This window comes from Astyanax mexicanus, chromosome 15, assembly GCF_023375975.1.
Source record: "Astyanax mexicanus isolate ESR-SI-001 chromosome 15, AstMex3_surface, whole genome shotgun sequence".
NCBI classification, from domain to species: domain Eukaryota; kingdom Metazoa; phylum Chordata; class Actinopteri; order Characiformes; family Acestrorhamphidae; genus Astyanax; species Astyanax mexicanus.
The window spans coordinates 21,328,558-21,352,231 of record NC_064422.1 but is presented as its reverse complement, the minus strand read 5'-3'; the positions used below and the strand labels follow the sequence as shown (position 1 = coordinate 21,352,231).

General features: G+C 38.5%; 1 protein-coding gene across 3 annotated transcripts; it reads right to left on the bottom strand.

Moving 5' to 3' along the window:
• Nucleotides 1–356: 356 nt before the first annotated feature.
• On the bottom strand, nt 357–23,493 carry lrrc3ca (leucine rich repeat containing 3Ca). Of its 3 annotated transcripts, XM_049465134.1 has the most exons (3): nt 23,271–23,493; nt 2,803–3,063; nt 357–2,408 (listed from the first exon to the last, which is right to left on the bottom strand). In XM_049465134.1, exon 3 carries the CDS (start codon nt 2,320–2,322, stop codon nt 1,522–1,524), a length of 801 nt encoding a protein of 266 aa, XP_049321091.1. In that variant the 5' UTR covers nt 2,323–2,408; nt 2,803–3,063; nt 23,271–23,493; the 3' UTR covers nt 357–1,521. The 3 variants fall into 3 exon arrangements, with proteins under 3 accessions (XP_049321091.1, XP_007255222.2, XP_007255223.2); XM_007255160.4 differs by lacking the exon at nt 2,803–3,063; XM_007255161.4 differs by lacking the exons at nt 2,803–3,063; nt 23,271–23,493 and adding an exon at nt 23,024–23,249.
• Between the last annotated feature and the right edge of the window lie 181 nt (nt 23,494–23,674).

Sequence of the window (23,674 nt, the reverse complement as noted above, 5' to 3'; positions counted from 1 at the left end):
CAGCCAGACGTTCAGAAAGGAAACTTACTATTTATTAGTAAGATTTTGTCTGTTTTTTTTTTTTTTCAAAATCATCAGAAGCAGTGGATGACATACATTGCAATTGACTGACAGGTTCTGGATGAACGAAAAAAACAAAAAAACAAAAAAAAAACTAAAATTAAACTGCTTGGCAAACAGGTCAATGCTATATCAGGGGTGGAATGCTTGTTTTCTATTAAAAATATATATCGCTAAAAATATTCTTACATTTGGGAACCAGTGTCACTTTATTCCATCATCATTCTCTATGGGTTTAGACGACATTACATCAGCCAACATTACACCAGAAAAGGAATCCAGAATGCAGACGTACATTGAGTTTGAATGAGAAGGTCGACATTTTTTTAATTTCTTGACTTGATTGAATTGAGAAACGATAAAATGATGCAGTGTTGGTTAATTTACATGAGACTAAGTTGCCAAGCTGTCCTCTACAGTGCAAAAGTCACCATCACAAAACCTGCAAGCATCTTTAACACTGTATTATTTTCTGAATGTCATCAACCTACCACCCATGGTCCTTTCTTTCAGAAAAGGCTTTAATGAGGAAAGGCTTTAATAATGAACCAGTGGGTCTCTCTCTCTCTCTCTCTTTCTCTTTCACTCTTGTTTCAACATCATTAGTTCAGTTGCGTTTGAGACTCAGGACAAATAAAAGCACTTACACGTTCTCTCGTTCTCTTAAAAAGCATTACAATACATACAGAACAAAATACTGTAAAATAAAAGAGAACATTTTGGACTTTTGCACAGAAGGGTGCTATGCATTATAGAGAACACCTTTTAGAGGACTGAAGTGGGAGTGTATGTATGGCTCTGGTGTGAGCTCTGATGTAGTAGTCTGCAGAGATATACACCAGGACACGTCTTGTTAAAACCCAGAAGGAAGGAAGAGAGTGCTTTACGCTACATGCTCCTGCAACTTAATGGGGACCCTTCCGAAAAAAGACTGCTGGAATGATGGGGAAGGGAACAACAACTCCTTTAAAAGCGTCCAGTGCAGACAGACCACTCAGCTGCCGCGGGCTCAGAGCCTGGCTGCTTCTGGATCAATTATTTATCCAGATGAGATAAGATGGCCTCTGCAGTTCTCGTGGAGGATATCCCGAACGTTGGCCTGCAGATCCCCCAGGAATGCTCGGGAGGACTTGCTGTTACCCCTGAGCCTGAGATGAATAACGAAGGACTTGCAGTAGGAGTTGTTCATTGGCTGCTAGGTCTCCTTTTCTTGTTCAGCAGTCGCTGAGCCTGGTTACTCTGGCTGATTTGCAAAGCTGAACTGAACCTGGGAGGGTGTGTTGTTGAGCATCAGCAGGCCACCAGACATGCCCTTTCCACAGACATTAATCTGCTTTCTGGTTGGAGGCCCTACCAGGCCAGACTCTGCTGCTGCCTAGTGACCCTATTTGCTGAGTGTGCCCATTGCCCTTTGGGTGCCTGAGGAGCTTCCGCCATTAGTGTTCAGCATGTGGTCTGCTGTCAAACCACTGTGCTAATGGTGGAAGACTCCTCAGACTTGCCCTGCCTGCTGGGCAGAGACTTGAGATACTCCAGGTGGCGCCTGGCATCCTCCTGGTTGTGTCTCACATAGTACACCAGGTAGGAGATGACCATTGTGAACCAGCCAAACATGGTCACTAGCATGGCCACGTCGGTGGTCTTTTTAAGCACCACACACAGGTCCAGGTCTTTGGCCAGCAGGAAGGGCACACCTTGGGCACCGGAGTCCTCAGGTTCTGAAGTCTGACAAACAATGCCTGTCAGAGACACAGGCTCCAAGTCAAGGCGTGGAAGGGCTGTCTGTAGTCGGCAGTCACAGTGCCAGGGGTTGCCCGTCAGATTAGATCGAGCCTTCAAACCTTCGAAAGCTTCAGGGTCCAGTGTAGTCAGCTGGTTGGAGGATAGGTCCAGGAATTGCAGGGATGCGCCCAGGCCTCGGAAAGCTCCAGACTCGAGGAGAGCCAGCTCGTTGTGGGACAGATCGAGCTCGGCCAGCAGAGGGAGGTCCTGGAAGGCATTGGCAGGGATGCTGGTCAGCAGGTTGTAGTCCAGGTAGAGGCGCCGTGTGTCGTTGGGGATGTCTTGCGGGATTTCGGTGAGGCGCAAGTTGCTGCAGCGCATGGTCTTGCCCCCGAAGGGACCCTCGCTTTCGGAGCAGTAGCAACGCTTCGAGCAGGACGTGGCCGCATGGTGGAAGCACAGTGTCATCAGCACCAAGCTGTGGAGCAACAAGCACATGACCACGGAGTGCCGGAGCAACCAGTAGGACGACAGCGGCATGGTGAGATGATGGAGAGCATACTCCCTTTAGAGCGCCACCTTGGGGGGAGGATGAGGATGGGGATGCCAACCTATGACCACCAAGCCTGGAGAGAGAAGGAAGAAGAATATGACAGGTTAAAGTGATATACAGCAGTTCAATGAGAAGACTAAAGGGCCAAAACATCAATTGCTCAAAAGGTCACAGTATTTGATTAACCTGGTTGGTATTTCCATCTGTTTAGCCCCTACTCCAACCATCTTCAATGTCTATTCATGCAGTCAGTGATCAGTGCTTGTCCACGTTTGTATGCCGGTCGTGATGCCCTTCTATTGCTAGTTATTCCACCAGGCAGTCTTGCATCTCTTTTGGTGTGCGTCTATGTGTGTGTGTGTGTGTGTGGGGAATTGTGTATGTGTGTGTGTGTGTACATAACCTACTTCGATTGCCCTCCAATTAACACAGAATAAATTACATCCCTTATACCTACTAGCACACACGCGCACACACGCGGAATAACAAGCTGCTGATTGATGGCTGAAATGTCCTGCGAGCTGGAGTGTGTTATTTCATGCACAGATGGAGGTTAGCTGCTCTAATTGCTGTAAGCAATAGGGATTTCTCTCTGCCCGTCTCTATCTCAGCCTTTTTTCTCCGTCTTCTCCTGTCTGCTTCTGTGCCTTCCCTTTCTGTTTTCTCTGCTCTCTGCCTTTCTGAGGTACCAAACATCTGCCAGACAGGAAGTCGGGTTTTGCACAGCTCTGTAAAAGGAATATGAAAATGATAAAAGCATGAGAAGAACATCCACTTTTGCAGATAACAGGGTGTGAATTAACACTTTTCTCTCTGCGAGTTCGCGGACTGATTGAAATCCCTGCCGTGCTGGCCTAATTTATAACTCTGCTACAGGCATTAGCATAATCCAGGTCTGACGAGAATTGGCAGAAGCTGCAAACATGTTTTATTTGGTGCTTTATTTGAAACAAAACAACAACTATATTGTGACTCTTCACCCTATATTTAAAGCTCAAACTTAGGAAAAAAGGAAGTCCGGAAATCGTCATTTCAGTTCATTTCAAGTTTGTTTCTGGTCTGGTTTTGTAAGAACTGGTAGGTATGGTGCGGGGTAGCTAATGATTTACAATAATCAGTTCAGTTACATATCAGCGATTACCAAATTTAGGCCCAAAAATTATATTTAAGGTCTGAAGAAGAACACTCCTGGTCCAGATTTTGAGAGCAAAAGCCAAATTCACACAAAATTGTTTTGTAGTTTCGTTTTACGGGTTTGGATCAGTTGCTGAGTTTGCGACTTGGACTGACTTCACTTTTGCTTTGGTTTGTTTTTGTACTGTGCACTAAAATGTGCACCAATTAACTACGCAAAAACATTGTCTCCTCTAATTGGTAGCTAATGATTTACAATAATCAGTTCAGTTTACTATCAGTAATTACAAAATTCAGACCCAAAAAAGTATATTTAAGGTCTGGAGGAGAACATTTCCGGTCCAGATTTTGAGAGCAGAAGCCAAATCCACACAAAATTGTTTTGTAGTTTCGTTTTACGGGTTTGGATCAGTTGCTGAGTTTGTGTATTCGGACTGTCTTCACCTTTGCTTTGGTTTGTTTTTGTACAAAAATGTGCACCAATAAACTACGCAAGAATGTTGTCTCCTCTGATTGGTCAGAGCAGTCTGGCGCAAGAGCAATACAGTAAATATAGCTTTAAAGTTCTGTATTCCAAACAGCATGTATATCTGAGAAGTGTAAGCTGCCTAAGCACTGAACACAGAAGAAAATTCAATGGGATGTCTGCACAGTAAATGGAGTTGCATGGACATTGGCGACATCCTGTGCAGCACTAATAGCGATTAGGGTGAAAAAAGTTTGGCATGGAGCAGCAGCAGAGGCAGCGTTTAGTCTTTGCTCTGGTAATTCTCTGAGTAATTAATCAGATTAAACTGCACCTGAAAAGTGTTTAGCTCAACTAGGAGGAGTATATTTGATAGTTGGGTCGGATCAAGACCATATCACATTCTCATCACAAATAAACCACTTAAGAGTTCAATTGGAACTGGACTAAAAACTAGCCTCCTCTCATCCGCACCATTTTTTTCCGTACCTTTTTAACACCTGCTCAAACAAAGTGCACCAAAAGTACAAATACCAGAGTCTGTTTTAACTGTACCAAGTAGTACACAATATTTATGATACACAATATTTATTGCAAAATGTTGCTATGCAGACAAAAAGCATCCATATTCCTAAAAACTGTATATCAACTATTCACCAAAATTTAACATACACTCATCACTGTACTGATCATGACATTACTTTAAGATGGCAGTTCCCGGAGATGGGATTTAAACAGTGGCTATTAATAAACTTCTTCTGCACTTTTTAAACATTTCTTAATGCCTCCTTTTAAATGTCAGGGCTCTCTGGATTTGTGGAGCTACTTTGAGCCTGAATAACTGTGTAAAAAGCGATTTATCTGCAGGGGAAAATATGCCTCATTAAAACCTATTCTAGCCTGTTTCGACAAACTGCACAAAATTGCTGGATGTCAGAAAGCTGCGGGAGAATGGAGGTGTGCTATTCAACAAAAGTTAGTACACTTTATCATGTTTTACTACACCCAAAGTCAATTTCACACCATAGTTCTCCTTTAAAGGTGCAATGCTTATAATACAATATGCTTTTCTGTCATAAAAACTAAAATCCAAATGACAGAAACTAAATCATTCCAGAGAAAAGATTCTTCCTGAATATCCTCATAAAAGTTATGAGGTAAATTGTTGATTTAGTCTTTCTTTGCTTTTAACTTGCTTTTACTGTGGACTACTGTGCATTCAGACAGTGGACTAAATCTCGACCTAGCTGTTACACTGACATGTGTAAGAACAGCACCACTGTACACCTATAAAAAATTCAGATCAGGACACGGTACCAACTGTTAAACATGGTGGTGGTAACATCCTTAAACTGTCCATAATGTCCAGTTAATTATGTGATGCTTATAATACAATCCCAATATGCCTTTCTGTCATAAAAACTAAAAACCCAAAGACAGAAACTAAATCATTCCAGATATAAAAATCTTCCTGAATATCTTCCTGAAGTATCAGGATAATTTTAGCTTGAGTCTTTATTTGCTTTTGACAGGATTTTACAGTGGGAGCACCCGACAGTGGACTTGATCTCAACCTAGTTTTTACACTGATATGTGTAAGAACAGCACCACTGTACACTTGACGAACTTGGATCAGGACACTGTACCACTGTTAAGCATGGTGGTGGTAACATCCTAGCCATAACACTGTCCTTAATTTGCTGCCAGGTAAACTGGTATATTAAACAAAGTGTATAGAATAATGAAGGAGAAGAATAATGACTCCAAAACACAAAAAAGTGGATGTGGAATAGATGAAGCAGGCACCTATTTTTGCTTTTGAAATGGTCTGACTTTAACCCTATTAAAAATATGTGAACTGTGGTTAAAATACTGCATGTGAACTGGCTGAAATAACAAAAAAGATGCAGAGCTTTCAGACATCAAATATGGCTAAGAAAACAAGTTCATATTCATAAAGTTTTAAGAGTTCAGGAATCAATATTTGGTGGAATAACCCTGGTTTTTATTCAGTTTTCAGGCATCTTGGCATGTTGTCCTCCACCAGTCTTACACACTGCTTTTGGTCTGCTTTAACCCTATTAAAAATATGTGAACTGTGTTGAGTTCTTGACAGGAAACCACAATTTTTTTTATTATTGTGCCCCAAGCATTTTTTATGTATATTAAAAATGTATGTTTCAACTTTCTGCCCCAGAAAAGGAAAGTTGTAAGAAATAATAATAAAAATTAATTATGATATAATATGTATGTCTATGATGAGTGCTTAACCACAGCCATATGTGGTAAGTGAATTAATAAGCGGCCAATGCGTACTGCTTTGAGCCGTTTAAGGCTTTTATGTAAATAAGCTGTAGCCGGCCATGCTGCATATACACTTAGTATTAGCTTGTGCTAAATTTCAAAACACAACCAAGCTGTTTCATTCGTAACTGTGATAGAAGCACAAAACACATTATTTAAAAGTACTTACATCTCCCTAATCTGCTGACTTGTTACAGACAGTAGATACAGATCCCTCTGTCAGAAGAAGTCCGCTGGCTAATCCTGCTGTATACTGTCTGAGGTTTTTAACCAAAGTGACCAAAATGACGTTTCTTAAACTGATCTAGTGGGTGGGGCTCTGGTGGGGTTTAATGCGTGAGTGGTGGTGTCAGGGTGGTTCTATGCATGTGTTCTTACTGTGACGTCACAATAAGAGCGCCATCCAAACAAACGTCTCCTAAAAACAAATTATTCTTGACACCATCGCTTGGTGTGGGCAGTTGAGGCCCAGGTGGACATAAAAAAGCATGCAAAAAGTGGGTTTTGCATAATATGTCCCCTTTAAAACTGTTAGTGGCTGGCTTTTTTTGGCTGTTTTTTTTTACCCAGATTCTGTACTTATATAAATATCCAACAATTTCACTGCTTTTTGAATATCAGCATCAGCCTTTTAAAAATCTGTATTGGATAAACACTGGTGTATATTTTACATGCCATGATATAATTTTTTTGCAGTCCATCCTGTAGTATTGAAACTGTAATCTCTGATAATCATTTCACGTCAGACACATCTGTAAATAACATCGAGGGACAACCTGCTCGCCTGTTCTGTAATTTACACTTTTTTTGTTTTCTCCCAACAGCCTTTAAAGACAGCTGCTTCCACCTGATCTCATTAATACTCAAGCAGATTATAACAAGTATCCTTTTACTAATCCCAGGAACACTCCCTGATGTACCCCTTGTACTTCCTAATGTAACCTTTGAGTACAAAATAAGGCTTAAGTAAAACTTAATCTAGCATCTGTTATGTTATTTGCCTTGTATTATTCTGTAGAGAAGTGTTTAATCCCTTTGCCCTGTGAGAATGTGTGTCCTAATTTTTTGTTTGTTTTTATCCATCAGCATTCTATGACTATAATATCCAGCATGCAATATACAAATACATTATGTATCTTCTGGAAGCTACCTCAGAGCAATGATCAACAGAGAAGAATGCACCAAAATTTTAATTGTTGGCATAAACTATGTCTGAATAAAATGGTCTTCTTGAACCATCAACACCTGGTTCTAGAAAATAACAAAATAAATCATCAGATTTCACAGAGAAAAGGAACTGGTAGAAATATACAGCTCTGGAAAACAATTAAGAGACCACTTCAGTTTCCGGATCAGTTTCTCTGATTTTGCTATTTATAGGTATATGTATGAGTAAAATGAACATTGTGATTTTATCCTATAAACTACGGACATTTCTTCCAAATTCCAAATAAAAATATTGTGATTTAGAGCATTTGTTTGCAGAAAATGAAAAATGGCTGAAATAACAAAAAAGATGCAGAGCTTTCAGACCTCAAATAATGCAAAGAAAACAAGTTCAATAATCAATATTTGGTGGAATAACCCTAGTTTTTATTCACAGTTTTCATGCATGTTGCCATGTTTTCCTCCACCAGTCTTACACACTGCTTTTGGATAACTTTTGGTGCAAAAATTCAAGCAGTTCAGCTTGGTTTGATGGCTTGTGATCATCCGTCTTCCAGAGGTTTTCAATTCTCATCATTTTTAAATGGTCTCTTATTTTTTTCCAGAGCTGTATGTGTTGGTGCTTTAAGCCCATATATGTATGTGTATGTGAACTCTTTGGAATTTCATGTTTTTCTGCATAAATTTGTCATCAAATGTGATCTGATCTTTATCCAAGTCAAGTTTATTGACAAATTGAATGTACATTTGTACTGTGGACATTTGGAATCAATAGCTGATTGGCAGCAATAACCTTAACCACACACTTATTGTATCAGACCTGCAATTTATTAAGAAGGAATTGTAGCCCACACTTCCTGGTAGAGATGCTATAGCTCTGTTGTGTTCCTTGGATGCCAATCAATAGCATCTGAGATCTGGGCTTTGACTTGGCTACTTCAAAAAAAGGCAGATTAAGTTTTTTTAAGCCATTCTTGCTCAGGTTCTGTGGGTCATTGTCCTGTTGCATCACCCAACTTCTACAGAGTTTTAGCTCATGTACAGAAATTGTAAGCCAGCCAGGTCCTGATGCAGCAAAGCAGATCTTAATCGTGATGTTCCCTGTACCATACTTTACGGTTGGGATGATGTTTTTATGGTGATGTACTGTACCTTTTTTTATACCAGATGTAGTGCAGCAATAGTTCAAGCTTAATGTCTTCGGTCCACAAAACATTTTAGGCATGCAGCAATGTACTTTTAGTAAGCAGAGGCTTTCTTCGTGGTGTCCTGGTATAGACATCATGCTTGTTTTAGGTTTACAGATGTTACCAGCCTGTACCATTAATGCCTTTAAAATCTTTGTCTGTTGGTTGTTTCTTTACTACACTGATGAGTCTCCTTTGTGCTCTTGGGTCATTTGGACTGGTTGCCCACTTCTTGGCAGAGAAGCCCCAGTCATAAATTGTCTCTTTTTAAGATTGTTTGCCTTATTGTAGACCAGCTTTATATAAATCAACATGTTTTTGGTGCGACATGGCTCGCATACGTGTATCTTCTTGTGCTTAGCAAACTCAAAAGGTTACAGTGTTTTTTTTTTATCAGTCATACTAGCTTTAGTCCACTTCTCTAAACTAGCAAGACTCCAGGTATGCTAACAATTGACTTTAATTTGATTTCTTGAGGTTATTTACACAAGGATTCACAATTTTTTTTCCAATAGCAATATTAAGCTTTTTTTAATTTAATTTAATTTAAATTTTTTTCCATTTTCTCCTCAATGTACACGGCCAAGTACCCAACTCACTCATTATGACTCCTCCTTTTTACTAGTGATGCCTCAACATCAGGAGGGTGAAGACTAGCACATGCCTCCTCCAATACACATGAAGTCAGCCACCACCTCTTTTTAAACTGCTCCCGATGAAGCATTAACAAGTAGCATCACTGCGCACTCGGAGGAAAGCGCAGAGACTCTGTTCTGATACATCAGCTCACAGACGCCTTGTGCTAAGCGACATCACCCGTTGGATTCATGTGTGGAGAGAGTGCCATCTACTCACCCAGAGAGAGCAAGGCCCTAGAGAGTAATAGCTAATGGTAATGGACCACTCTGAGGCCCCTTACTATGAGGATTTTATAGTAGTTCACAATGAAGACATGAATGATCATAACTTGTTTGGCTGTTATTACTTTAAGCACATTATATTTGTCACGTTTAATGACCAATTACTGCAGAAAACCATGAAATTCCAAAGGGTTCACACAATTTTTCTTGCCACTGTGTTTAGTCTAATTACTGCCATAAAACCTAATTAGCTCCCACATAATTTAAAGTCCTATTACATCTTATAAAAGCAAAAATGAAAGTAAAAAAAAGAACAAAAAAAACTCAAAATAGCCACAGACTCGACAAGATCCACTTACACAGATTAAAAATGAAATCGATCTCTAAGTACCTCTTAGTATCACATAACGAGTGGGAGTTGTCTAAAGCGGGGCATTGTGCGCGGAGGAGGGGGAGCTAATAAGACGCATTGTGCTAGAGCGACTGATGGAATGCCAGGGAAATGGGCCCTGTAATGAAGTCTAAAGAAAAAGTGAGAGAGAGAGAGAAACAGAAGGATAGAGGAGAGAGAGAGAAAGAGAGATAAAGAGAGAGAGAGAGGGAGAGAGAGAAAAAAGCAGGGGCCCGACCTTATAGCTCCTAACGGACTAGTGTATCAGCTGCTGCCAAAGGTCCGCCAGGAAATGAGCCAAGATGTTTATCACTTCTCGTTTTTCATTAAGACATAAACAAAAGACGCCGTTCCAGAAGCCCCGAACCAGCCGAAGGCCGACGCCAAGCCACGGCGGCTAGGTGGGGACGGGTGGCCGAAGGGAAAGGAGCGAGGTGGGGGGCGGAAGGCCTGATAAATGGAAAGGGTAACATCATCCCGCTCTGCAAAGAAGTGACACTCATGAATACACAACAGGGTGCTGTCATGACATTTTTGCAAGTGATAGTGTGGGCTGGCCACATAAGGAGATGGAGAGAGAGAGAGAGAGAGAGAGAGAGAAAGAGAGAAAAGAGTGAGAGAGCGCCAGAGAGAGAGATAGCAGGAAAGGTGGGGAGGTGCTGAAAAGCACATGAGCCAGAGGGGAAACAAGGCCTCTGTGCAAGAAAGAAAGGTGCGAAGAAAATAAAAGAAAATATCTTGTTAACTTTTAATGGAAGTCTATGTCATTCTGGAGCATTTCTATTGCTCTATTCGTCATGAAATTGTGACACAATGTAAATAAGGCATATTCCCAAATTGCACAAATAAATGAAAAAATAAAAACTAATCAAAACAATACATTTCAAAAGTTCTCATAAGTAACTAATATATGTTTGCAGTACATAATTGAAGCTGTAAGTCATTCCTCCTTATATTACTAATTTTCATAATACACTTCAGTATATTTGCACTTCTGTAATTACATTCAGTTAATATCCCTTAAGTTAAACATTTGTATTGGATTGTGGCAGGCTCTGTGCTGAGCATTACATTACATTACATTTGGCAGACGCTTTTGTCCAAAGCGACTTACAATAGTCAAGTACAATGTAAAATAAGTTTAAAGGTAAAACATATTTGGATAGGGATAAAAGGAGGTCAAAGGGGAATAATAGGATAGAGGAGTGAAGGAGGGGAAGAAGGAAATGAGGTTAGAAGTAGTTAGTGTGTTAGAGGTGTTAAGAGAGTAAGTGCTCTTTGAAGAGCTCTGTCTTCAGGAGTTTCTTAAAGATAGCGAGAGATTCTCCTGATCTGGTAGTGGAAGGTAGTTTGTTCCACCATTGGGGAACTCTGTATGAGAACAGTCTGGATTGCTTTGTGTGAATGTTTGGCAAAGCGAGGCGACGTTCATTGGAGGAGCGCAGCGGCCGGGAGGTAGCGTAAGCCTTCAGGAGCGAGTGCAGGTAGGAAGGAGCCTGTTCTGTCATCACCTTGTAGGCGATTGTAAGAGCTTTGAATTTGATGCGAGCATCAACTGGTAGACAATGGAGCTCAATGAGCAGCGGGGTGACATGTGCCCGTTTTGGCTGGTTGAAGACCAGACGTGTTGCTGCGTTCTGGATCATCTGGAGTGGTTTTACTACACAGGCCGGGAGGCCAGTTAGTAGGGCATTGCAGTAGTCGAGGCGTGAGATGACGACCGCTTGCACCAGGAGTTGGGTGGCCTGTTGCGTCAAGAACGGTCTAATTTTTCGGATGTTATAGAGCGCAAAGCGGCAGGACCGAGCAACTGAGGCCACATGGTGCGTGAAGGAGAGTTGGTCATCAACCAGAACACCCAGGTTCCTAGCAACCTTTGTTGGTGAGAGAGAGAGAGAGAGTCGATACTTATAGAGAAGTTGTGTTGAAAAGATGGTTTTATATTCTCTCTCTATTAATAAAGTAAATTAACAAAACCAATAAACAGCAATCTCAATTTTCCTATTCACATTTTGCAGGGCTATAGAACGGAGTGTGACTGATTTACTCGTATTTGCAATTAGATGTACTCTAGCTGATGCATTAGAAGTTCTGTATTTGATATTAGCTAGATTTTAAAGATTTCTGTTTAACAGTATTAGGTGGTGTTATGAAATAACAAAAAATTAGGAGAAGGAACATGCATGCCCCAAGCCCCTCATCTTGATCTAATATTCTATAAATAAAATCTCTATATTGTTCACATGTCCATGACAAGCCTTCCCATCCTTTCTCCAGTCTTTCTTTTCCCTTATATTACCAATTAAGAGCTACCTGCCATACTACAAAAATAGTACAAGTAAACCTGAATAAGTTAAATTTACTCAACTTATGTGAGGGAACCGGTTGCCTTAAGATTTTAAAGTTACGTTTACTGAAAACTTTAAGTGAAGTGAAATTCAGATTTGAAATACTCTAGATTAAAAAAAAGAAAATGCTTTAGACAGAACAGTATAGAGCATACAGCCAAAAGAGAGTTAGCAGCATAGGAAATGGTGCTTGTTCTTACAGCCTACAACATAGAGGTCAGGCAGTTAATCATAATACATGAGTTACATGTTTACCTCAGATAGCCTGGGGAAAATCACTACACACTGATGGTGAGTGTCAAAAACTGAGGGATACACCCAATATGCAAATCAATTTTCTGAAGCAAATAGAAGGAAAGCTGCCAATGGCAACAGAATCCACTCAGTTATTATAAGTTGATTCAATTCAAAGATCTCAGTTTGAATGTTCACCTAATTTAAAATAATTAGATTCAGTTCAAACCTATTGTGGGTTTACAGTGTAGATGAAAATCCAGCAGAACAGACTTTGCTGGGAGCTGGTTTTAGATAGTCTAACACCTTGTGTAGAAGAGGAGCCCTCATTAGAATCCAACACCGTACCGATTAGCACTGTTATCTCATTAGGAGGGAACCTTTGCATTGATTGTTACTAATCTGATTTCCCTCAGCTATTTTTAATGGCATGTGTATTCATCTGTCTGTTTTAACACTAACGTTTTAACACTAAACACTTTGTACTATCACCCTAAAACCTAAGCACACAGTCTTAAGTTTTAAGAAGTTAATTGCTAATTGCTAATAGTGTTTTTTTTTCTATCGATATACATCTCTATCTCTGCTGTCCTGCTCTGTTCACACTAGAATGAGAAGATACAAAAGCTGCAGGGCAGACAATGATGAAGGGAATACAAAAGGAGATGAACTCAAGGGTCAAGCGGGAGGCCGAGAGAGGAGACGGGAGAATCGGAGGAGAGAAGCTTACATTACAGTGAAAGAAGAGGCTGATGAAAACGAGGTTAAGAGTTTCAGAGAAAACTTTTTGGGGGTAGGAGAACAAGGTGCTATCCCCGAAACGAGCTGCCAGCGTAACCAGTAACAACATACCTTCAGCACAGTTTAAAAGTGGAATCAGAGATGGCACGATATCACTTTCTCTTTTCCGACAGTGATCTTGAGAATCTGCCAATAATGATAGGAGATATCGGGCCCTATCGTACACTCTGCACAGGGCAAGTTGCGGGGCTCGTTGCTAACTTACATCCTGTTTAGAAAAAGATTTACACCAATTGGCTGATTGGTGATGTGCGTTTAGGTAAATATTTGGTGTGTTTCTATCTTGCCCGCAGCAGATACCCCCGCCGGTTACACACACACTCGGACACACCGCAGTGTGCAAATCCAGCTTTTACATCAACATAAACGGAATAAAGAATAAAATAACATTGCTGTTTCCCTAAATGAGCTGCTGGAGGACCTGCTTTTAAACTAACAATGCGCCAAAGTCAGAGCACAGCTGGACAGATGTTTATAACTGGTACACTGATTGGTTTAATTTAATGTTACACCCAAAACACACCTCACAATACCAAAGACACACTGACACATCTTAAATCAAGCTGCACGATCTGCAAATGACCTCTAGGCTATAAATCGCTAAAAATAGGGCCCATCTTCTTAAAAGATAACCCTTTTTAAATAAAGCAATCTAAACATAGACTTTCATGATTAGTCAAGTAGAGGCATTATAATTCTCAAAACTGTCATAAGATTATTTTTGTGGATGTCATACTGTTAATTTTTTAATGATTTTATTTTATAAATAAATAGTTGGGTCAGCAATTTCAGTTCATTTCAGTCAATTATTGCACTCTTTCTGTAAATCCAATAAACTTAATTTCACTTCACAAATATCACTCTGTTCAACTGCTATATGATATATTTAGCTGAAATTGCTGAAACCGACAACCAATGATTTACAAAGAAAAATATTATCAAGAGCGCACAAACTTTTTCGTACCTTTGTATAACCTGTGCTTTTCAAGTTGGTCAACTGGCTTATACTGCATTACCAGCTCGAGTTGACCAGGCTGTTTTTTCAACAGTGGTGTCTCACTCTGACACAGATTTCAATAAAGCACAAATGAGGAGTGACTGACGTCCTACATTAACATACATTACATTAAATTTGTATATTCCAGTGGAATATCTGAAACAAAGGCCAGGCTTCATAATGTCAGTGTCAATACAATACAATACCCTGAAGTTTAGTTTAATATAATATAACGTGCCTCTTAAACACTTTTCTAGCTAACATTAATAAACAAATGGCTAACAACTTCACACCAGGACGGGTTCCTCTGCTTAAAAAAGACAGTCTGTATAGTACAGATGGGATTAAAAAAATCAGTTCTTTGTTTTAAATCAATTTTCAACTAAAAGATCAGATTCTGAATCATTTAAACCCAAAATCGATCTTCAACCCAGTCGACGGATTAACTGATTAACAATAATCCTGAGACTGCATGTGACTCACAGCAGGAACTGTTGGAATGCTCGATTACGAGTGTAAAACTGGTTCTGCCTCCTGACTTGTCTGCCTGATGGATCTGTGTGTTTTTGGACAAAATTGTTGTACATTTCTGCTTAATAAACATTTATAAATTTATTTTTGGACATTTTTACACATTATGTACTATTTTATTCATACATTTAATTTATTTTTTTAAGTTTAGGGCCAGATTATCTTTTCACACTTGCTCTAGGTCATGTGAAATATCCTTATTGAGAGATGTGTGAGATTCTCCTGCAAATTTTTATATAAAAGTATGGGTATTCTAGTATAGGTAAGTGTCTATTTAACTTTAAGGCAAATGTAATATATGCAGGTGGAAAAATTAGCCTATTTTCTCTCAATTTCTAATATTTTTAATAAAGGTAGGTTGAATGTTCATTGTACAATTACAACAATAGTTCTGTGAAAATCTCTTTTCATATCCAAAAAAACCCTGTAATTGTAAATGAAAAATCTTTAAATGAATCAATATTGACGGGATCAATTAATTGATGGGAAACAAATTGAATCAGCACCTTCTAAATCAGAACTGAATCAATTTAGAAAATCAGTGAAGATACCCAGCCCTACTGTATTGTTGACTAGACTAAACTTAAGATTAGTTCATTTGCTCTGGTACAAATCAGTTAACAAGTCCAAGTGCACTTGTCCAAGTGGAGTGTTTTCTGTTTGGTTTGGTTTGTTTTCACACTGGTGAAAATTCAATGCACCATAATACTGTGCCAAAACAGGCTGTGAGCAAGAAACTAAATCCAGGAAGTATGTAATGTAATCAGAACTGGTTAAACTTTCTGTGTTATTTAATACAGAGCAAAGGCAAATACGACATTTGTAGTAATTATCCGGGAAACATACCAGGCTAAACTACACCTGCAGGGAAATTAAATCATCACCTGCACAGCACAGCTGGTAATTGGGTCACAATGAGATCAAATCATATTGTCACCACAAACCAACCGCTCCAGGGTTCACTTAGAACAAGACCGAGACCACTTCCTCTCAAAAGACTTGTGTGGTTGTTTGGGTGCGCATCCAAGTGAGACACATTAACTGCATTCACACCTTTCTAAACAAATCACACTAAGGGTGAAAATGAACCAGAATCCGATTTAACCAGTCTAAAAATGCATGTGTGAAAGCACCCTAACATCACACTTTACATCAGTCTTTGCACAACAACACAACAGAATTTAGCCTCTGCATTTAACCTGGTCATGGCAGTGAACACATACTCAAACATACACACACTCACTCTCATGTTAGTGAAAAAAGGGCGATTCAGCAATAAATACTACGGTACTAAGGAAAGTGAAAGCCATGTTCCTTCATCTCCCACTCCTCTACACCTGTCACAATAAGTAGATATGTTAGGATGATATATTGTCTCAGAAATAATTGTAATACACAATATTGGCGTTTTCAAAGCATTTCATTCATCTACTACAATTATAAGCTAATAGTATAGGCTTGCCATGATAATTACATCGATAATTTATAGACGTATCATTTAATAAATGGACATGACCTCAATCATTTTTACTAAACATGATATTGTCTGTTGTGTTTATTTGTGTTTGTTCACATATATAACAGTGAACAGTATTTTAGCCAGGCATGCAATACGAGACCAGTGCTTCAATAACTGTGACTCCATACAAACAGTGTGAACTGCAGAAGGTAAAGAAAAAAGTATGTATTTCCCAAACTGATAATGATTAATTACAGAGGGTTATGAATGCTTTGTTACGGTATTCTATTATCATTATATCAGTGGCATTTAAATGGTCTTAACAATACATGACAATAATATTGTTTATCGCAATAATTTCTGGGATGATAGTTCAATAAATTATTATTGTAACAGGCCTACATAATAGTATAATATTGCAATAGCACCTTTTGTTAAAGAGTAAGAAATTCATACAGCTTGACAAAAGTTTGTGACAAGAGACCTGGTGAAACAACACACCAGCACAACTAGCTCAAATATGGGTGACGAATATATGCAATTAGTCCTTCCCAATTGAAAGACAGAAGGAAAAATGAACAACAGAAATGAGTAAGGGTTTCAGTGACAGCATGACGAGGGATAGACCTCATAAACGTTTGGGAAAATTTACAAATAAAGAAAAAGTTTTAGTTCTTGCCTTTTTCTCAATCAAATGTCTGAATGTCTGATGGGAACATGGCTGCAGCATTAAAGAAAATACAACGCTTAAAAACAAAGTTTTTTTAAAGAAACTAACAACACAAACCAAAGAAATGTCCATGACTTTTTACAGTGAGCTCAAACCATTTCTTGGGGATATGCCCAGCCATACGTCTTGATAGCTCTTGTGATTTATGAGAAGATTAAGCCAAAAATCACATTAAGCATTGCTCTTTTAGGTTTAAAGCCAGTACAGATAAATATTAGATATGTATCATGTTAAAAAATATATAGTGTGAGCAGTCTAAAATATCAGATATGGGCAAAACTCTGGAAAACACATTGCATTGCTAGCTTTACCTTTGTTGTTGTATGCTCAATTAAGCTGCCACAAATCAGATATTAACTTATTTGTGAGCCTCTTACTCTTACATCTAAAGATAAAGATGCTGCAGAAGCTTTTGGGGGTAAAATTGATACATTCTGTAAGAGAAAGAGTCATCTAAGTGGTCAACTTCAGCCTTAATAAGCCTTTAAAAACAAATGGAAGAAACTGGCTTTTTGACCATACCAGGCATTTCTTTTCCTAATCAGTAATTCAGAATGACAGAATGATACAGCAATTTTTTGCATGCTGTCTTTAGCCACACACAGACTGGAGACATTCTCTGCTGAACCTTAAGTCTTATAGCTGGAGCAGTGCAATGATAGAATCGACCCCTGGTGATGTCACAACCACCCTCCATCAAAGTGCACTCTCCTCTGGTGATGTCATGACTAACCTCCATCAAAAACGCACACTAGTCGCATGATGTCAGGAGTAGCCTCCATCAAAACACACACTAATCTGCTGATGTCACTAAGCTTTTACTGTCCTGAGATCTGTAAGCATGGCTTTCGACAGTTTGCAAGAATAAGAGGTTTTCCCAAAGTGGAAATCAGATACAAGGAGAATCATTTGCAATGCCTTAAGGCCTAGCTGAACTCAAGCAAGTGAAAAGTAAGCAGATACTTTGATTCAATGAACACTCAATTCAATATGGGCCATGTATTTATCCATATCTTGCAGCCATGAGGATAATATTTAACTCCTTCCTTAATCCCCCAGCTAAACACCCTATTTCCATTAGTTTAATTAGAAAATAACATATATGTATGACTGTCATTACATTACATACAACTCTATTTCATTCTTTAATGACTTTGTAATTAAGAAAATTTAGAACTCTATTATGGTGGGTCACAAATTTCCAGGCTATTTAGGTTACCATCAGCGATGTTTCATGTAAGGTAAGCTTGAGTTGAGTCTTGAGTCTATGTACAAGTCTAATCTTAAGTCTCTGCTCAACTGCCGTCTTGAGTAATTGGGGATGTGAGTCAGTGTCAAATCTGCAGTCTCTGCAGTGCAAGATGAAGTGTAATCTTGAGTTGTTGGGATGTGAGTAAAGAGTCAAATCTGGAGTTTCTGCAGCGCAAGATCAACTGTCGTCTTGAGTAGTAAGGATGTGATTTAAGAGTCAAATCTGGAGTCTCTACAGTGCAAGATCAAGTGTAGTCTTGAGTTATTTGGATTTGAGTCAAAAGTTGCAAGTTCAAGTGTAGTCAAAAGACTTCGGGATGCAAATTTGAGATAAATCTAAAATCTCTTCAGTGCAAGCTCAAGTGTAGCCCTGAATGTATAGGATGCAAGTCAGAGTCAAATCCGGAGTCACTGTGGTACCAAATTAAGTGTAGCCTTAAATATTTGAGGTGTGAGTCCAAGTTGACAGGTGTCTGTAGAATGCGAGTCAGAGTCAAATCTTGATTCTCTGTACTGCAAGATCAAGTGTAGTCTGAAGTCTTTGGCGCATAAGTCTAAAGTGATCTTTAAATCTGTGGAACTACATTGGGTGCAAGATCAAATGTAAGCTTTTGGGATCTGGGCTCAAGTGTAACCTTTAGTCTCTGGGTTTTGAGTCAGGGCTAAACTTTGAGCTTCTGGGATTTGAGTCAGAGTCAAATCTTGAGTCTCTGGAGTGCAAGATCAATTGTAAGTTTCTGGGATGTGAGCTCAAGTTGAACCTTTAGTCTCTGGGGTTTAAGCCAGGGTTAAAACTTGAGCCACTGGGATTCGAGTCAGAGTCAAATCTTGAGAGTAAGTGTAAAACTGAGTATAGTCTCACGTATCAAATTCTGTTTGAGAGTTTCTTGGATGAAAGTTGCAAGAGTGTCACCTTGAAGGATGTGAAAATTAAAGGTTTGAATCTAATCAAAGTTGTTAGTGCTTCTTTCACAAGTTTCACAAGGCCTCAAACCTGTTCTTCAGGTTTAGAACTTTCTGTACTGTAGAACAGCAATTATTCTGACCACAAAGTCCAGCAAAGAGCGCAGTGCATTAACTAATTATATTCCTTTAGAAGTGACTGACATTTATTGGACGGATTGTAAACAACCTTTAAGTAATAGTCAATGAATATGTGTACTTTTCATTGGGCTGAGATCCATGGCGCAAAACTGGCTTTCTCTTCCTTCACCTACTTTCCCTCCATCATGTATTGATCTGCTGTCTTTAGTAATGTCCACTGCCTGGTTAAAGAGAGGTCAATGGTTCATTCGATGGGACTGAAGCCAGTTAAAGCAGCATGCATGCCGTGTACAATTTAACCTGCTTTAGTGACAATATATCCACAATTCAGAATCAACAAGAGTGTTTTTTCTGCTAAATAAAACACGGAAAACAAATCGATTTATATCCCACAAAGTGAGCAGCATCTTCTATTTTTAGATGCATCTCTTTGAAATAAAACATAAATCCAGAAGGCTATTGACATCTTTGGCGAAACAAGCTTTGTTTAGTATGGATCATGAGCCTACATATGATGCTTTATAAATGGAGGTAATGTGCAAAAAAAGCTTAGTCACGACAGAAGTTAATTTAAACCAGATCCATAAACATTATTTAGCATTCTGCCATCTTTATTACTGACAGTAGTTAGTCAATACAGCATGGGATCAATAGCGCAGCACTGCAGTCAAAATTTCTGCCAAGCTTAATTAAATCCATTTTTACAATCCAGTCCGCAATAGTAAATCTTACCTGCCGATAACTAAACAGCAGATAATACATCAACAGGAATATGAGCTCAATCCTCACATCCATAGGCTCCAAGAAATTGAAATGCAATTAATGCCTTGGATAAAAAAAATACATCTACAATAAAGTACATACAGTAAAACAACTGTTCCCTTTTCTCTGCTTGTTGTATGTTAAACTTTAATACACACTAATCTAATCATATGACCACTACATAGCCACATATCCACTGTATACACAATGCCATAATCCTAAAGTCCTAAATATGCACTTTATCCACTTCCTTCATGCACTGTAATGTATTGTAAATAATGATGTTTAAATAAAACGTATATAAAACAATGTAACTTCTGGTGAAAACCAATGACTGTACATAAGCATGGATGGTGCAACACATATTAAAACTATTTAAAAAAAATATTAAAAGCCACCACAGGTTAAAGTAAGACACAAAGCTTATCTATCTATACTCTTTTGTTTCAATGGCATAACAGCCAATTTACCATCTCATTTTCTCATCTAAACTTTTCTTTCCATATCCAGTCTCTGAATCCAACAGTTCTATGATTGCCACGTTTTTATTGTCCCACAAAAAAAACAAAGTTTTTAAAACATTATTCTGCCATATACTGTACCATAATAAGCTGGGGTTACACTTAAAGGAATTAAGGGCATGACAGGAGGGATGCACAATAATGTAGGAGTTCCACTGATTATTTTGCCAATATTTCAAGACGATATTTGCTGATATTTACTGTATTATTGTATACCAGGAAAAAACAAGTGATTCAGCACAATTGTGCTACTTTACTATCCATTGATTTAAGGTAATTTCAAATGGTAATTCATTGATTTAAGGTCAAGTTGTTTTTATTAGTTTTAAAGTGAAATTAAAGTTATACCAGGGTGTCTTGTTTCTCTGCAAGTGATAAATATATACAGCTCTGGATAAAAAAGAGGCCACTTAAAAAGTATAAGTTTCTTTGATTTTACCAAATTTAAAACTTCTGAAATATAATCAAGAGGAAGATGGACGATCACAACCCATCAAACCAAGCTTAACTGCTTAAATTCTTGCACCAGGAGTGGCATAAAGTTATCCAAAAGCAGTGTGTAAGACTGGTGGAGGAGAACATGCCAAGATGCATAAAAACTGTGATTAAAAAACAGGGTTATCCCACCAAATATATTGATTTCTGAACTATAAATATGAACTTGTTTTCTTTGCATTATTTGAGGTCTGAAAGCTCTGCATCTTGTTTTGTTATTTCAGCCAAATCTCATTTTCTGCAAATAATTGCGCTAAATTACAATATTTTTATTTGGAATTTGGGATCAATTTTGTCTGTAGTTTATAGCATAAAACAACTATGTTCATTTTACTTAAGCATATACCTATAAACAGCGAAATCAGAGAAACTGATTCAGAAACTGATGTGGTCTCTTCATTTTTTTCAAGAACTGTATATTAGCATAGAAACTTTGACACAGTTCAGCTTGGTTTGATGGCTTGTGATCATCCATCTTCCTCTTGATTATATTCCAGAGGTTTTCAGTTTGGTAAAATCAAAGAAAGTCATCTCTTATTTTTGTCCAGATCTGTACTTATTATAAAGAGTACAGTTGCTCTTTGCAGTAGTAGTTGCTCTTTGCACTACTATTGTCCCACCATAAGCAGCTGATCTCCCAGCATCCATCTGTGTTAATCGAGAACCGGAGGGCAACTCCAACTGCACATCATATTTATTACTCACTGAATTTGTTTACTATTCACACCACAGACAGAAACTTATTCATAACTCATATTTTGCTAATACAAATCCTGATCCTTTACTGTAAGGGGCAATTATTTCACTCCATCAGTCAAGGTGGACAAGTTCATACTGTTAGAAAGAAAACAGCAGCTCTACAGAACATGCAGGCAACTAAAGTGAAGACCTGCTAGACCTGCTAGACTTCAGCTGCTCCAGTCTGCACTGACCTTCACCACAGCCACAATTCACACTTGAAATTAGAGTCTGACACTGCTGGAAATACACTGAGGTCTAGGCTTCTGGGCTTGACAGAATACTTTCGTGTCCACAGGGTTTGATATCAGTGTCAACATCATTATCAACAAACAGTAACAGTTTAATAATAATAATAATAATAATAATAATAATAATAATAATAATAATAATAATAATAATAATAATGTCCAGAAAATGCTTAGTTATTATAATTGTGATAATTAATAAAACAGCCAATCACACTACTACCAATTATTAGTGTACTTTAAATGATATTTATCGTATTCCCTATTAGTTGTAGCTAGCAACAATTGCAATAATAGCAACAGAAATGCAGCAAAACAGGTTTTATTATCATTATTACTATTATTATTATTATTATTATTATTACTATTATTATTATTAGTAGTAGTAGTAGAAGTAGTAGTAGTAGTAGCAGTAGTAGTATTTTAAGGCAGAAAAACAAAACATGTTGCTACCAATTAATGTTGTTATGATGCTAATCCTTATTTTTACTAGCATTACTAGTAATATTAATAATAATAATAATAATAAATAGAATAATATTTGCTGTTAGTTATATCAGTAAATTAACCTTGACAGCCACAATAAAAGAATATAATTTATAATAATAATAAAACAACATTATATCGGCAATGTTTTCTGTTGTTTCATTTATTTCATTTAACTGTTATTAGTTGTTGTAACAATTGTTAATTTGCTGTTAGTTATAGCAGTAAATTTACAATCGTTACAACAGCAACATCATTGACAGCCACTATAATAATAATAATAATAATAATAATAATAATAATAATAATAATAATTTTCATTAAAGCAGCAAAACAACCACAATACTGACAATGTTTGCTGTTGTTTAAATTAAAATAAAAATATTAGCAGTTAGTACAACAGCAAAAGCCTTGACAGCCAAATAATAAATAAATAAATAAATAAATAATAATAATAATAATAATAATAATAATAATAATAATAATAATAATAATAATAATAATAATAATAATAATGTCATTAATTGTACAGACCTCTCGTCTCTCTGGGTTTAGTGATTCTGACAGCAGAGCGATTTTAGAGACCCTCTAAACCCCCAGTTTTTAGTGATAAAGCCCTGAGGGTAGTCCTCCTGACAGCGCGAGCCCCCAGGCAGTAATGAGGCGCGCGCGGCTGTAAAGTTGCTCGCGCTGCGGAGGAAACAGAAGAAGGCAGCGGCAGCAGCAGCGCGGGTAAGTTTCCAGGAGCTCGAGCTGTAGAACCTCAGAGAGGAGCACTCACGTTTCCTGCGCGGCTCCTCATGGCTTCTGGAGGAAAGTTGGGGCTGTTCTGCTGCCCCTGCCCCCCGCTGTGCTCCCCCCGGGCTGTGGTCCCTCAGAGCCGCTCCAGCGTCTCGCCTCGCCTCGCCCTGCCCTCACCTCCGCTCCTCCGGACCGACCGCTCAGTTTCCACGCAACCACAACGCACAAACTGCCGCTGCGAGCCAGAGCCTGTCACCTCCAGCCAATCAGGGAGGGGCTCCCGCTGCAGCTCCGCCAATCAGGTGGGATATCACGTTTCGGTTCCGCCTATCAGACGCTTCTTCTTAACACGGTTTGACCAATCATACTCCTGCATTACGTTTATTGTTGGAAGTTTGTATACACTGATTATAGTAAAACAGTTTGAATTTTCAGGTTCTGAAA

Coding starts and splice junctions, on each gene's coding strand:
- lrrc3ca (XM_049465134.1), bottom strand. CDS start 2,322: ATGCCGCTGTCGTCCTACTGGTTGCTCCGGCACTCCGTGGTCATGTGC.